The 12,403-nt window shown below is 50.9% G+C and overlaps 1 protein-coding gene across 2 annotated transcripts in view; it reads right to left on the bottom strand.

Annotated features, from left to right (window-relative positions):
• The window catches only part of LOC126515949 (integrin alpha-D-like), a 68,699-nt gene that overhangs the window by 9,269 nt on the left and 47,027 nt on the right, over positions 1 to 12,403 (bottom strand). The window contains exons 6-20 of one of the 2 annotated variants that reach the window (XM_050166019.1): positions 11,276 to 11,406; positions 10,957 to 11,102; positions 8,309 to 8,462; positions 8,061 to 8,211; positions 7,799 to 7,872; positions 6,499 to 6,628; positions 6,270 to 6,412; positions 5,957 to 6,097; positions 5,661 to 5,870; positions 4,899 to 5,029; positions 4,634 to 4,791; positions 3,334 to 3,488; positions 2,939 to 3,067; positions 1,990 to 2,063; positions 1,657 to 1,798 (exon numbers count right to left, since the gene is read on the bottom strand). The exons of the other annotated variant lie outside the window; for it this stretch is intronic. Of the exons in view, the coding sequence (XP_050021976.1) occupies positions 1,657 to 1,798; positions 1,990 to 2,063; positions 2,939 to 3,067; positions 3,334 to 3,488; positions 4,634 to 4,791; positions 4,899 to 5,029; positions 5,661 to 5,870; positions 5,957 to 6,097; positions 6,270 to 6,412; positions 6,499 to 6,628; positions 7,799 to 7,872; positions 8,061 to 8,211; positions 8,309 to 8,462; positions 10,957 to 11,102; positions 11,276 to 11,406 (2,069 nt within the window). The remainder of the gene's footprint in view (positions 1 to 1,656; positions 1,799 to 1,989; positions 2,064 to 2,938; positions 3,068 to 3,333; positions 3,489 to 4,633; positions 4,792 to 4,898; positions 5,030 to 5,660; positions 5,871 to 5,956; positions 6,098 to 6,269; positions 6,413 to 6,498; positions 6,629 to 7,798; positions 7,873 to 8,060; positions 8,212 to 8,308; positions 8,463 to 10,956; positions 11,103 to 11,275; positions 11,407 to 12,403) is intronic. 2 annotated transcript variants of the gene reach the window in all.

Below are 12,403 nucleotides of genomic sequence, written 5' to 3'. Positions count from 1 at the left end.
AAGCATTAAAGAAGGAAACTCGGTTCTCTGTCTGTTCTCACTGTAGTGCAAGCAGGTCCTGAGAACTTAGCACGACTGACACCATGTTAGAGGCAACGTCCTGACCTTAATACCCAGCACATAGGCTCCAACCCCTGCCAAATGAGAACAAGACCTAATCCATAGTTTCAGGGCCCAGAAAAGTCCCTAAAGTGCTAACCTTGCTCTATGTTTCCCGTAGTTTTGCTTCCTTGCTGACTGCTCCTGCTAACCAACGCGTATCAACCAGGTGTGGTTTTTGTTCATAAAAGACAAAAAGTGGTGTTGCTCAGCGCTGAGTGATTCGGGAAAGTTCCCCGTGCAGCCTCCAGTTGGCAATACAACTTGGCTTTAAGGGTGTCTGTGTGTTCTCCAGTAGAATTACCTCACAACGCAAGCTGGCAAGTTCATCTCTCCTGCGGCTGTGGCCAGTATTAAATCCATCTTTTTCAGGATTCTAACACAGACTGAAGCCCAGCGACTCTCTGAGGTCCCCCAGGGCTCCAGCATCGGATTGAGAGCGCTGAGACACCAGCTTCATGACTGACAGTGGCCAGTCCTGAGCGCAGCTACTGCTACAGCCTTCCTGGCCCGAGTCAGCCCTTGCTGGACTGCCCAGACAGCATTCTATAAGCCAGCCTAGTCCATCCCCTCTGAATAGATCCTCATTGTATCAGTTCCATTCCTTTAAAGAACCCTGACTAACACGCCCTCTAAAGTGTGCACCTCCCCTTTTAGTAGATACTCACACCGTCAGTTCTGTCGCCAAATACACCTTGTCCCCTTTCAGGTTGTTGCTGGCAGAAGCTGCCACAGTCACACACAGCAGCACGGAGGACCTCACAAACAACACTGAAGGAGGAGGTCAAGGCACACAAGAGCACACACCACACGCTTCCATTCACATAGAGTCCAAGCCCCAGTGAACCTGAACCGTGTGATTTAGGGAACACCCGTGGATGGCAACCCTACAAATTCCTGGAAATGACTCTCATGAAGATAAAAACCTGTTCATCATGGGAGAGAGAACGGGGTTGTGACAGGGAAAGACAGAGGGCGGGCGGCTCTAAGGATGCTAGCAGTTTTTTTACTTCTGAGTAGGCATGATTTTGGGAATATTTGCTCAATATTATTTATTGATACATAGGCTTAATATACTTTATCTATGATGAGCTATAATATCTAGATACATACATGGTGGAAGGATTGCAAAACTGGAAGTTATAGGACCAGGATTTGAAAATGACTTTTGGTTTGCAAATGGCTTGAGGATCCCAAGATTTTGTGTGTGACATTTAATCCCTATTGTGAGATATTAAGGAAGTAGAAACTTACCCAGACTGTGGGGTTTAGAAGCGGGACCTTTGGGAAGTGATTAAAATTTGATAAGGTCATTAACGGGGGACCCCAGGATAGAAGAGGACAGAACGTCCACATGTACACATACACCCGTCTTTGCTACACTGTTTCTTGACTCTGCCAGCAAGGCCACCACCAGGTGCACCCCTTAAGTCTGCACTTCCAGAATCATGAGCCAAATTACTATCATTTCTTTATGGTTCATTCAGCCTGTAGTACTTTGGTATCAGTGACAGAAAAGGCCCGAGCTATCTAGTAGAGTCCAAGGGACCTGCTTACCTGTATTTCCATTATCCGACGATAAGATAGCCCTGCTGGGTAGTAGAATTTGATTACCGTTCTATAGCTGTCCTCACCCTCATTCCACACAGTTACTGTCACGGTGAGCTCCGGGGAGCTTCCCACCACCAACATCTGCAGGCTGAGGAGGGAAGGGCAAGCCTGAAGGAGGGGCTCCATTGCTGGTAAGTGAGAAGTGGATCAAGGCGAGGGGCAAGATAGTGGGAACTCATGAACCTTGAGCTGATGGTATTCCAACAGAATTCATTTTTTTTAGACAGTCAAAGGGGGTGGTCACAAGTGGTTCATCATCTGGAAGGAGACAGCACTCACCCTGAGAAGTTAAAGCTGATGCCCAGGTCCCCTTCGCACAGGAGTTCTTGCTTACAGTTCTTCTCAAATGGGAGCTGCAACAAAAACGGCTTGCTCCTTTCTCTTCCATGTCTAACTCAGTCTCTAACCCCCTCTCTGGACTGTGAGTAAACCTCTACCCCCCCCCCGCCGCACTCTCAGAGACACTAGCAAGGAATGGGCCTCGAGCTGAAGGGGGCTGCGAAAGAGTGATAAACATGAGGTCTTGGCTTCAGCACAACAAAGTCTAGCTGGATCAAGTCCAGCCTGCGCCGCAGCAGCTATCCAGCAAACGTTACTAGATGTTAGAAATAGGGCAGGAGTTTTCAACTGGGTGGAAGTTTGGGGAAGTAAAAACTACAGGTGAATTGGATATGGTTCCAATGCACGAGAAATGTGTGACCCAAGAGCAATGCAGATGGGGCGTCTCAGTTTCCAGGGGTACCGCTTTGAAATGGACAATCGTAGCAGACTTAGGAACCAGAGGAAAAGTGGGAGCTGGGAGGTGCAGGTGTGGCCAGAGATGAGGTGTGGGAGGCACCGGTGTGGTCAGAGATGAGGTGTGGGAGGCACCGGTGTGGTCAGAGATGAGGTGTGGGAGGCACCGGTGTGGTCGGAGCAGATGAGGTGTGGGAGGCACCGGTGTAGTCAGAGCAGATGAGGCAGGCTCTTTCTTTGGACAGAGAGAAGGGAACGGTTTTCAAATGGGAATTACTGCAGACTGAGGTTCCTAGGTAAGGATGAGAGCAGAGGGAAGTGTGTAGAATGAGGGGCACGCACAAGGGTACCAGCTAGGCCAGGCCTAAGAAGCTGGCTGGGCATCCTTGGGTGTGCCGTCCCTGGTGGGCAGCTGGGATCTGTTGTGGTTCTTAAGCATAGAGCGACACAATGAAGCCACCCTGTCCCTGGACTCTACTGGACAAGTACTCACAGATGCTGTCACATGGTCTTGAGAGCCCACTGCCAGCACAGGACGAAGTTTTCCGGATGAAGCAGAGTCTCCCACCAGGGAAAAGTTGAGGCGCAGGATGATAGGGCTCACCACGTCCTCCACGCAGTCCTGGGAAAGAAGGAACTTTGAAGAGCCACTGTCCTTCTTCCTTTCCTTCACTGGGCTCCTCCTCTGCATCCAGACAGACAGTGCCACACCCAGGCTAAGGGGCCAGGCTCACTCCGGCCCTTCTCCTCTCTGGTCTCAATGTCTTCTCTCTGCCCACTTCACATAGTAGAGACCAGAGACCTGACAAGCCAGTCTTGGCTCTTTCCCCTTCCCCAAACCCTCCTTTACCCACTCTCCTTCCCCAAACCCTTTCCCCAAATTCTCACGGGCAAAAGAAGCTTTATCACTTCACAGTGATCGCCAAGCCCCAGAGTCTTTCTTCGAGACAAAGTCCAGTTCTTGGTTTCATCAAAAACAGCACGAGGAATCAGACGGCCCGGGTCCAAGGCCAAATCATACCTGACAGAGCTTTGGATGTCACCTGGCGTGAAAAGGAAGATGAGAAGTGCAAAAGCAGAGAACCTGGAATCCCTGCTTCCATTTAGCTGTTTAAGCTTGCAGAGCACTGCCCATGACTGCACCACCTTTGGGGATACACATGGAGACAAGGATGGATGGATGGATGATGGATGGATGGATGGATGGATGGATGGATGGATGGATGATGGATGGATCAGTCGGTAGATAGATGATAGATAGATAGATAGATAGATAGATGATTGATAGATGATTAATAGATAATAGATAGATAGATGATTGATAGATGATTAATAGATAATAGATAGATAGATGATTGATAGATGATTAATAGATAATAGATAGATGATAGATAGATGATAGATAGATAGATGATAGATAGATAATAGATAGATAGATGAATGAATGAATGAATGAATGAATGGCAGATGGATAGATAGATGATAGGTAGATAGATGATAGATAGAAGATAGATAGATAGATAGATAGATAGATAGATAGATAGATAGATGGATGACAGGTAGATGGATAGATAGATGATAGGTAGATAGAATACAAACAGACTGACGGATAGAAGCTAAGCACATGGCCTGTGAATGAAGCCTGGGGAAAGAAAGTTTTGATGTTCCTAAGATTCTGGGGGAGATAGGGCTGGCACAATCACAGAAGTACATGGAGGGAGAGGGGTGGGATGAGATGTGACAGGAGACTTAAGGAGGGACCACAGTGGGATGGAATCACAGAAACGACTGGAGTCTCCAATACTGAAGAGAAAGCAGTGTAAGGGTGTTAAATGTTGAGGCAAGAAGCCTGGTTTTGCATTTTGGGATCAACCAAGCCTAGTTTCTCATCGGTGAGAAGGATAAGGAGAGGTGTGAGGGCCACTGAGAGAGTCTCTGCTTCAGTGCAGGTAACCAGCTTAAACAGGGACAGAGGCTGAAGTGGGGAGGAGAAGAGACAGGCTGTGGGTCTTCCTACAGGGACCATAGGCCTGGGTGCATGAAAAAGGGGGAAAAAGAACTCAGGCCCTGATTCATGCAGCTCGGAAAGGTCAAGAGATTAGTGTTCCTGGGCTTTCTCTGCCCTCTACAGAGCCTTAGAGGCCTCTAAAGGGGGCGATGTTGGACCCAATTTTAGGAAACCACTCACCTAACTGGTCAGGTGACCCTTTGCGGATAGTGAGACAGACAGTGGCCTCCCCAGCTTTGAGGACAGTGGGAATCTTTTCCCAGCACTGGTACACAGCTTTTGCCACCTCCGCGGGGGAAAATCTTATAGCAATCTCCACTTTCAGCAAAGGCAGACTCCTGGGGACATAAACAAGGGGTGAGGACGTGATGCTGATCTCTCGGAGAAGGACCAGCACAAGTGACTTGGACACGGTGGATTGGGTGGGATGTGGGTGAGTTCTCACCTAAGCAGCAGCACGTGTCCCTGGGCTCCCACGGCCAGGTCCACCAGACCGTCCTGGGTAAGGTCTTGACCCCCACTTAGTGACTGCCCAAAATACTGCAGCCCCAGGGAGAGCTGGGAGCCAGTGACCCGCTGACCAAGAAGAGAAAAGAAAACCAATAGGTGATGGTATCCAGGGGTTGCTAAAGGAGAAATGAAGGGTTAGGAGGTGAAAGCAAACACTCGGGAGGGGGTCTGAGGAGACCCTCAGAAAGAGAAAAGGGGGCCCTCTTACAAGTCCAGCTTGCCCTGAGGGTGTAAGGAGCAGTGGAATAAATATACAGACACAGGATTAAAGTCGTTTGTTCATCATGCGAACGGTCATCCAGAAAATGTGTGGTACATGGAGTGCTCAGTGTGCTCAGTGTACGTATTATCCTTACAGGAAGGAGTTGGCCTGACCATTTCTGTTACACAGGAAAAAACTAAAGCTTGCAGAATCTGAAGCAATCATTCAGACAAAGAACATGAAGGAAATGATGGTTGCTGTTGCCAGGGATTTGACTCAAGAGCTTAAGTCCCCAGCTTAGTCTCTTAGAAAGCTGTCCTCAGCGGAGCGGAGGCTGGGTCGGCCCAGAGATGCTGGGTGCTCAGTGCGGAGGAGCAGACTACTGAGAGACTGTGAAAAGAGACAGTGGCTGTCACCAGCAGCCGGACGGACGTATTTAACCACCCAAGACGTGGAGAGGGGAACAAATAGAAGAGGCTGACGACAAGGCCTCACCTGGCTGGGCGAGAAGTTGACGTCCAGTTTTGAGGCTCCATGAAATATGTACACAGCCCCCATGTTCTCTTCCTCTCCAGGTGCTCCAATAGCCACATCTGACACACGGTCCCCGTTCACGTCCCCTAGCACTGTCAGGGCTGCTCCAAAGCGGCCCCAAGGATGGCCCTGCTCCCCGTGGAGAGTGGCCTCACACTGCCACCTGCTCCTCTGCAGACAAAACCAGCATCAGACCCGATCTGGGCAGCCCTCCAGCCACACCCACAGACCACCAGCCAGGACCCTTCACCACTTACCCCACCAGGCATGGGGCACACAGACACCTGCCCTCCTCGGGTCTGCTCATAGTAATGGGGGGCCCCAATCAGGACCAGGTCAGTGCTGCCATCTCCATCCATGTCCACAGAGCAGAGGGAGGCTCCAAAGTAAGAGCCGATCTGGTAGGCCAAGCCTGAAGTCATCTTACAGATGCCCCATATGGGCAAGGCCCTGCCCCTGTCCCAGTACCACAGCCTCCCCTGTGGGCTCCAAAGCCCCTTCATCTCCTCATTTTCCACCCTGGCCACACTGCCCACTCTCAAACTCCACTCTGGCTTCTTCCATACCAACCTGTGTCCCGCTGACTTCAGACTTGGGCCTCCATTGCCTGGATTCCTGGGTAAAGATGACAACCTTCCCTGTGTGCTGGTGGCGAGGGGCTCCCAGGACCAGGCTGTAGACCCCCTTCCGAAAGGCCAGTGCTGTGGAGTAACCTGAGGGGCCCAGACCTCAGCACCAAGGCTTTTCCTGTCTTCAGGCAGCTTGTCCTGCCCCTCCTCCTCCCACAGCCTCTTCTTACCCAGGTAAGCATCCCGCATGTCCACGTTCTCCTGAGACATGTTGATGAAGGTGGGTCTCATATTTTTGGGGTATAGGAAGGCACCTCCAGACCAGCTGAAGCTTCCCACAGATCCCAGAACTGGTCCATCCTGGGAGGAAAGGATCCCAGGGCTGAGCAGGCTGGAGCAGGATGCCAGCCTAATCCAAAGAAGCCTGTCCCCAACTGTCATTTTAATTTTTCTTCTTCCTTAGCTTTCACTAGCTGTCTCTACGCCTTAACTCCTTAGTCTCTCAATACATTGTCCTTGCCCTTGTCGGTCCTGTTACCCTTCCGCCCGTTCTGCCTCCTAGGCTCCTGCCGTTTGCTCTACCTTCTCCCATCCCGGCATCAGGCCTCCCCAAACCCAGCATGAAGGCACCAGTTTGCTAGTATAAACCATCACTGGTCCCCTTAGAATGTCATCTTGGTCACTTCTCAGTTGAATCTGGGCAGTTAATCTCTGTTCCCAGACATAGGGGACCTTGTCCCCCCCCCCCCCCCCCGCCCCGCGCCTCTCTCTCTCTCAGCTCCTCTATGACAAAGCCACGCTCGTCACAACGTTGTAAGGTCTTTGTCAGCACCCTCGGGTAGCAATGCTTCACGCTTCCCTGCATTCCGTATTCATTTCTAGACTCTGGATTATAGAGAATTTAGAAATGTAAAAACACCGAAAGAAGTGCTCAATGGCCCTTTGTCATAGCCCCAGTGACCAGTTCCTAACAAACCCGGGTCCCTTCTGCCACGCTCTACTCAGCACCAACTTATTAGAAGAAAATCTCTTTAGATACGCTGGGCACACAGCTTTCAGACAAGTCTTACTGCACTGCTTTCTCTCTGGTCAGTGTGCTCTGGGCCCTCCTAGCCCTCCAGCTGCTCACTGCCCCTAACTCACTGTGCTCCTGCTGCGTCCACCCTTCCTTTCCTAGCGTAAGAGCTTTGTTCTTCCCCAGAACTATTTCAACAGCTCCCCCCCCCCCTTAACTGCAGTAATTGGTCCCAGACCTTCCCGGGGCTGGCCCTTCCTCATCAGTCAGGGTCCTCTACCCAATATCCAGGAGAGTCTGAGAGAGCTTTGTGTGTGGCCTCTGCCCACTACAATGTGTGTCCCATGAAAATTCAAGCTCTAGCGGTCTCCTGCTCTCCTTTGTCCCCTGCACCTTAAGAACCATGGATGATACTCTTCATTCAGTCAGAGGACTTAAGGTCAAATCTGCTCCTGGTCCCTTCTGGGCCCCATCCTGCCCACAGAAGGCCCAGAGTTGACGTCTTTTCCACCCACCATCGTGAAAGCCGCACTGAAACCTTCTTGGGACATCTCGTGCTGAAAGGAGCTGCTTGTCCTTGATTGAGTCCCTGCGGGGAAGCACGTCACTTAGATTCTCCAAAGCTATGTGAGCGTGAGGACTCAGAACACAGTGGGGTCTGGGGCCCGAACTCTATAGGGCATTGGGGGGGTACATAAATAAGGATGACATCAAGATTACAGGGGGCAATTGGTAGCAATCCCTTCAACCCCAAGGCCGGAGCTTGCCCCCACTCACCCTCAATGGTAAAGATTTTCTCCTGAAGCTGCTTCTGGATGCTACCAAGTGCTACAAAGTTGTTCACCTTGAAAACGTGGTCCTGCGGGGGAGCTGAGCCAATGGTGTTCAGCTCCTGCAGGGCACTGGGTTCCTGGAAGGCATCCCCCACCTGCAGCAGAGAGGCATCGAAGCAGTAGAAACCCACTGCGCCTTCACTGGGTGAAGAGCAGGCTGGTCTGAGGGAGACGAGGAGAAAGAGACTGTACCCCAATAGCATAGCGAGTGATCTTAGCTTTCTCTGCCTCCGGGATGACATCACTGTATTGCATGGGGTCTCTGTATTTCTGCCCGTCCGTGATGACAATTAGGATCTTCTTGGCATTTTTGCGGGCCCCATTCTTGCTATGAAATAGCTCTTTCCTGTCAGAGAATGAAGAGAAACGACTATCGAGACAGAATTGATCCTGGAGAGACAACCTACAAAGACGGGAGCTCATCTGGTTACGTCAGAAAGACCATGCAGGGCACGCTGTGGAACTACCTGGCGTTGGCAGTGATGATGCAGGACTGCAGTCCAAATCTTTGGAGATGGAGACAGGAGGAGGAGGAGCTCCAGTCTGGCCAGGCTTAGGATACACAGAGAGATCTGTGACACACACACCCTCACCCTGACTCTCACACCTATCCCCTTACTTCTTACCCATTCCACAAACACCCCCCCCCCAAAAAAGGGGGGGGAGGGAAAGAAGGAAAAGATAAAGGATTTCCTTTTAGAAAGCTAAACTAGAAACAAGGAGAATAGTAAAGACATTCATATTAGCTATTTACTAAAGTCTCTCTGCCACAGAACTCCATTCCTAGAGGCAGTGCGGTGCGGAGCAGCTCTGGAGTCAGACACCTCTGTACGTGCTACTTAACCTCTCTGAGCTTCTGATTCTCTCCAAGCAAACTGGTAGCAATTGTGTCCTGACCATGCTCTAAAACTGTGTCTTCTCCCACAGAGAACCGGGCCTGATGCGACTCACTTCCACCCAGAGCAATGCAGGAACTTATTTCTCACTGCCAGGCAAGTGCTCTCCTCGTGGATGTAGACACGCGGCTGCCGGCTACACTTTTAAGTCACCGTGAGAGAAGTCTGGCTGCTCTGTCAGAGGTGTCAGGAGCAGCCCACGGGAAGAAACCACAGGCAGACACAAGCCCACCCATCCCAGCTGAGCCCCAGCTGAGCCCAGACCTTCCTGAGCACCAGGCATAGGAAGGAGCTCTCTGGGTTCTGGCTATATAAAAGAATATCTGCAGAAACAGCTGGACCCTCTTTGGACTAGGAGGAAAGAATATGTTGTTGAAGCCACCAGATTTGGCAACTGAAACAAATGGCGCCTGGTTATTGGAGAGATTACATGACCGTGAATGGCCTGTGGGTGAGTGAGTGTCGGTCAGGTCATAGCTCTAACAAACGCTTAAAAGGGAACTGCGCACCGTCACACTCAAGTTCAGAACATACCATACACCTGCCCAAGACAAGGCTAGAAAACACCCAATTGTCCAACATTAGGGAGGGAATTCAACAAAACACAACTTGGCTTCTTCAGCTCCTTTGTTGAAAAGTAAAAGTCAAAACTGTAGCGAAACATGAAATATGCTATAAATTTAAGATTTCCTTTAAAAATAGAGGAAAATCTGTTTTCACCCTGTTGTGACCATATACCATCAGTCTGCATAAAGGCAAATGATAAAATTTGAGCTGTGGCGGGCAGGTGGAATTTATTGATTCATTTGAATGTATCACCCTTTGTTTCTGATATTCTGTATGCTAGAATGTCTAGAGGAATTATGGGTAACCCTTAATCCTGTAACCTTGCCACCGTTTCGGAGTTTGTGAGCTGTGGTTTGACATAAGGTCTTACGAATAACTAGCGGAACTGGTCTCAGTTATCCCAAGCGGATCTCAAAGTCAGCCTAGGCTAACACTCTTGTCTCCACCTCCCAAGGGCTAGGATTGGAGGGATGCCACTCCCTATTAAATGCTAAGACTAAGACACAGCGCCAGTGCTGCCAGTGCGTCTCCACCCCCCCCCCCGGTTTTGTTTTGTTTTGTTTTTTTTTTCGAGACAGGGTTTCTCTGTAGCTTTTTGGTTCCTGTCCTGGAACTAGCTCTTGTAGACCAGGCTGGCCTCAAACTCACAGAGATCCTCCTGCCTCTGCCTCCCCGAGTGCTGGGATTAAAGGCGTGCGCCACCACCGCCCAGCGCCAGTCTTTTTAAAATGAAATGTCTTAAGGGAATGAAGGAAGAAGGGGAGGAGGAAGAGGGGGAGGAAGAAGAGAAGAAAATTAGCTCAGCGCTGGAAAGAATAAGCAGTAGCTGAGTTCCGTGCTAAGATGAGACTGGCTCTGGGGTACCGGCCGCTGGAGAGCTGCAGTGCATTCTGGGATATGGGCCTGGAGCCGTGAGCCACTGGCAATTCACTTCATATACTTTTCCTCTCGAGGCCCGCTATGAAATTGAGCGAATGCATTTAGCCAGAGGATCTCTTGCCTGGGATGATCCTCGCACATTTTAGCGCAGCACCCAAGGATGCGCAGAAAAACAAGGATCCGGGACACTCAGTCTCACTCCTACACAGGAGAACCGCACCCTCTGCCAGACCCACCACCTTGAGTTTGAAGGGACCACCTGGCTCCAGTGCTGACCAGATGTGTAGAAGAAAGGGTTTGTTGAGGTTCCTAGAACCAGGCGTAGGGGAAGTAGCTGCAGAGAAGTCCAGTCTCACGCACACGTGGGAACTGCACTCTGTAAAGCAGACTGCCTACAGCCGACCCTCTCCCCATGGTCCTCCAGAGCCTCCAGAAGAGAGCTAAGAACTCTGCTGACTCTATATGAAGCAGAGGCGCGGACACCCAGGAAGGACTCACACCACTTCCTGGATGGCTGTGGCTGTGAACGTCAGGCCCTGCAGCTGGACGATGGAATCCACCAGGCTCTGGGGGTTCAAGCTGCTCCGGAATTTGGTGAAGGTAAAATGGGTCTTTAGGATGTTTGAGTACTGCATCAGGGAGAACTGCAAAAGTCAAGGTAGCCCCAGGATCAGGACTCTCCTGAACTCCTTCCCTCCTTCAGCCTTCTATTCCCCCCTCCCCGCCCTTCTCCTTCCCCTCTGGACTTCCTCCTCCACTGGCTGTGTGAGGCCACATCTGTGCCACCCTTCCACAGGCCACCATGTCTGGTACTCACCGAGGTGTTGGTGCTTGCAAACTGGTCCATCAACTTTTTGACAAAGGCCTTCATCTGGCTAAAATCACTTTGATTAATGCTGCCAGAGCCGTCGATCAGGAAAACAATGTCCATCTCTTGTACTGGACACTCTGCAGTGAAGGAGAGAGAAATCAGATGCACGTATGGGCCTCAACCATCTCCTGGGGCCCAGAATTCCTTCTTACTCAACAGAGCCAAGCCCTCCATAAAGACGGCCCTTCCCTCTTCTTCCTGCATCAGAAGCCCTGGGGCTGTCCTCACTGGCCCTCAAAGAGGCCAGGAAAAGTGGGGAAGGAGGAGCAAAGGCTGGGGACCAAACAGGCTCCACAGGAAACCAGTCAACTCCTCATTAACCCCGTGCTCTCGGGTTAGAAAGCACAGGCAGTATAGTTTAGCAAGGTGGTTCAAGGTTGCCTCCTGGCACCAAAGTGCCTGTCCTTGAACCCCAGCTCCATCACTCCCTAGCTGATGAATTTAGGCAGTTGTTTAATCAATATACCTCAGCACTTGGGCTTCCCTGTCTCTAAGATGCGGTTAACAGTAGTACCTACCACATCAGATTGTTGCCACAATGAATACACTTACATCAATACACGGCGTGGTGCTGTGTGAGGATTACTGTCGCCATTACACACCTGCCAGGAGTTCTCTAGGCTTGCAGAACACACCTGCAGTGAATAGTGGGGTGCCACCCAGGCCCGCCCCCTTCCAATGCTGATGCACTCGCTTCTAGCCTACACGGAGACAGCCAGCAATAGCTCTGGGTGTTCCAAGAATCCCTCTGGACAGGAGGTGTGTTACCTAGGGTTCCAGCCTACCTACGGGGTCAACTAGTGTCCAAACTCCCAGGTCAGGGAAGCATCTATAGAGAACCGCCTCACCGTTCACCTCGCTGGTGTGTGACAGACTTCTGGATACGACACACAGAATCACCCCCAGAAAGTGAACACAAAACAGACCCAAGTCGCAACTGCATCAAAATCCAATTTAGGGTTACTGCAGGAGTGTGGTGAGGGGCGACTGACAGGAGCAGGGGTGACCCAGAGGCCACTGTGTCACCAGCACAGGTGACAGCTGAAAGCCGCAACCCTGGAGCTCTGCACGGGG

This window comes from Alexandromys fortis, unplaced genomic scaffold (assembly GCF_014885135.2).
Source record: "Alexandromys fortis isolate MF-2015 unplaced genomic scaffold, M_Fortis_MF-2015_v1.1 scaffold_146, whole genome shotgun sequence".
In the NCBI taxonomy this organism is placed as follows: domain Eukaryota; kingdom Metazoa; phylum Chordata; class Mammalia; order Rodentia; family Cricetidae; genus Alexandromys; species Alexandromys fortis.
Note: the sequence above shows the minus strand (reverse complement) of the source record. Positions and strands in the feature narration are given on the sequence as shown.